At 60.1% G+C, this 3049-nt stretch overlaps 1 protein-coding gene across 1 annotated transcript in view; it reads left to right on the top strand.

The window, feature by feature from the left end:
* The window catches only part of IFFO2 (intermediate filament family orphan 2), a gene marked incomplete at its 5' end in the record, with an annotated part of 51846 nt that overhangs the window by 37504 nt on the left and 11293 nt on the right, over positions 1-3049 (top strand). The window contains one exon of the mRNA XM_014530661.1: positions 1161-1300. Within this exon, the coding sequence (XP_014386147.1) occupies positions 1161-1300 (140 nt within the window). The remainder of the gene's footprint in view (positions 1-1160; positions 1301-3049) is intronic.

Raw genomic sequence — 3049 nt, 5'->3', positions numbered from 1 at the left:
GCAGCGTGGCCTCCCCAGGAGAGCGTAGACTCAGGGACTCTAGACTCAGGCTGACCCGACTCCATCCTCCAGGCTGACGGCTTCATCCTGTGGCTGAGGAGACCTCTCACCCGGGGTGACAGGATGGGGCTCAAGGACGGAAATGGCAGAGCTGGGACTAGAACTCGGGTCTCCTGACCCTGCAGGGCTTCGTCCACCCGCCCACATTGGGTTCACTGTCCGGCTTCCTGCCTCTTCCTCGAGGTGCCAGGCTGTGGGTGCGCTGGGTGAGCTGGCCGAGCCCTGGCAGATGAGCCTCGGGAATCCAGGGACGAGCCTGTTGGCCTCTGTGTGGTTTTCCTTCCCACTGAAGAGGCGCTGGGTCTCCCCCTCCCCGCTCCCCCCTCAGTGAGCAAGTGTGTGTCCCCGAGAAGAGGCGATGGGTTCAGGGCCGCTGTCCCAGGGCTGGCTGCTCCAGCTGCCTGAAGGGAGCGCGTCTTTCTCCGAAGGCTGCTTCTTCAGTCTGGGCTGTGGTTCGGCTTTTGCTAGCTCGGGGCAGTGTGTTGTTGCTTTCAGTGTGTGACTTTGGATGTAGCCGGGTGAGACCTGCGCTTCCCTGGGACCCCTGTTCCCCTCTGGGCCTCCTCACCGCCCCGCTGCTAGAGAGCAGGGGGCACCATGTCAGCCTTGGTTTGATTTGCTCATGTCTTGTCTGCTGGGAGTGGAGGGAGCTTGGTGAACCGGGGGCCGCCCCCACTTGCCTTTGCATGTGAGCAGGAGGGCTCTGGGAGGCAGGGAGCCATCTGGGCCTCCGTGGGGGCTTCTCTGGCTCCCTGGCTGGTGCTGAGACATCCCAGGTGATTCTGTACCCCAGTCTGGCTCATTCCTCTCCCCAAATCTGGTGGTGGCTTTTCTGGTGAAGGGGTGAGCTGAGCTGGCCCAGCCACCAGGGCAGGGCGGGGTCCAGGCTGTCTGTGTCCTCCATCCCGCATGTCTCCCCACGTCATGCTTCCTGCTGACGCCGCCTGCTTCTTAGAGGACCCGTGCATCTTCCCTGGCAGCAGCTGGCCCCAGCCACGCTCCATCTATCCCGTGAGATGCTGGCTCCCTTCCCGGCCCACCCCGACCCTCCCTCCCTGCAGAGCCTCCCAGTTACCTCCGTCTCTTCCTCTCCGGGTCAGGTGGTCCCCAAAAAGAAAGAGCGTAAGGTGACTTCGGACGATGACATCTCTGAGCAGGACGGGGAGGTGAACCGGTTCTCAGATGAAGAGGTCGGCTCTGTGAACATCACAGACGAGATGAAGCGCATGTTTAACCAGCTGTGAGTACTCCGCTGCCCCAGCTGGGGGCTCCTCCCTGCTCCCCCAGGTCACTAGGGCAGGGGTGGCAAGCGGGTGGCCGGGGCTGAAAGTAGCCCACAGGTGTGTTTTGTTGAAGACATTTGCATTCATTTGTAACATTTATAATCTGGGAAGTTCCCCATTTTCAGAAAGGACCAGTGGCCGTGGTGGTCGTATTTGTGTGGGAGTCTTGGCCAAGCCTCAGACGCACCCCGACCGGTTTTCCTCGTGGTGGGATGGCTGAGCTGAGCCACGCGCCGGCCACCACGCTGGCCAGCACCCTCCATCTGTAGGATGCTTTACAAACGTGACTTCCTCGACTCCAGACTGTCGGTCCAGGAAGTGGGGTCATCGCTCCCCTTTTGTAGACGAGGAAACTGAGGCGCAGGGAAGCGCCCTGGCCGAGACCACTCCGCTAACACATGGCCGAGCTGGGATTCAGAGCCAGGCCCGCCTGCCGGTGTCCTCTCCCGCTGAGATGCTGCCTGGGTTAGGGGCAGACTGTAGGTTGGACATGGTCAGTGGTGGGATGGAACCGGCTTGTACCGGCTCATGGAAGCTGATTGTTCACGTCTGCCGGCTCCAGGTTCAGTGATGGCACAACAGTAGCTTAAAATTTGCCAGCGTGGAAAATTGGCAAATGCTACCAAGCAGGGCTGACTTCGCCCCCCACCCCACCCCCACCCCCTAAGAGCTGTTTTCCCCGAAGCTTACTGTGTAGGGTGATCTGGGGCAGGGATGCTTTGAGGCCTTGGCCTGTCCAGGACCATGCTCTGAACCCGGCTCCAGCTCTACTCTAATCCATATAGCACCCTAAAGTGGGTGGGAAAGGGAAGGGGAGGGAGAGGTGTCCCTTTGGGCATTGCATGACTTGCCTAAGGGCCTGGACTCACAGGGCAGGGCTGGGGCTGGTCTCTGGGGTCACCTTTCCCTTGTCCCAGTGACCTGCTCCTGCCTGCTCTGTCTGGGGTCCCTTGCAGTTGGGTTCCTGAGCCCTGAGAACTCAGCTTTTTTCCAGAACTCCACCCCTCTTCCTCCCCCTCTCACACCCCTACATCAGTCTCAGGGCTGAGCAAGCTTTCTGACCAGTGCCTCTCCCCTGAGGTCCGCGGTCTCCAGCAGCAGGGCTAGGTTTGCCATCTTTGCTCTGATGGCATCACAAAACCCCCAGAACCCCTCCTGAGAGGGTGCGCTCCTCCTAGCAGATGCCTCTGCCAACATAGTCGACTCAGAAGTCAGGGGCCCGGGACTCTCCTAATGCTTCCTGTAAAGATCACTCTGCCCAGCCCCTTCCTGTTCGAAGGGGGAAACTGAGGCTCAGAGGGGGATGTGGGAGATGGGATGGAGCCTGGTCCCCGATGGTCAGTCCAGTGCTTCGTCCCCAACCAGCTGTCTTCATGCCTGGAAGAGCTGTCCCTCTGCCTTCTCTGGGCGTCATCCCTGCCCTGGTCCCTTTGCAGCCGAGCCCGGCTACTTGGCAAGGAAGACAGTGGGAACGTGGGGTGCGTTTTTCCCCAAAATGGGGCTGCGTTTGGGGATTGCTGTTGGAAGGTGACCAGGACACTCCCAGACTCTTGATTCCTCTTTGACATCCCACCCAAATCTCACATTCTCATCTTTTGCTGACAAGAGGGGGTTGTGGGGGGTAACCCTTGGTTGGGTCTAGGTTTTCCGAATGTTGCTCTGGGCATTCCTGAGCCTAAGGCAGAATTGTATGCCCCCCCCCCCCC

Source organism: Myotis brandtii, unplaced genomic scaffold, assembly GCF_000412655.1.
Source record: "Myotis brandtii unplaced genomic scaffold, ASM41265v1 scaffold754, whole genome shotgun sequence".
Classification (NCBI taxonomy): Eukaryota; Metazoa; Chordata; class Mammalia; order Chiroptera; family Vespertilionidae; genus Myotis; species Myotis brandtii.
Note: the sequence above shows the minus strand (reverse complement) of the source record. Positions and strands in the feature narration are given on the sequence as shown.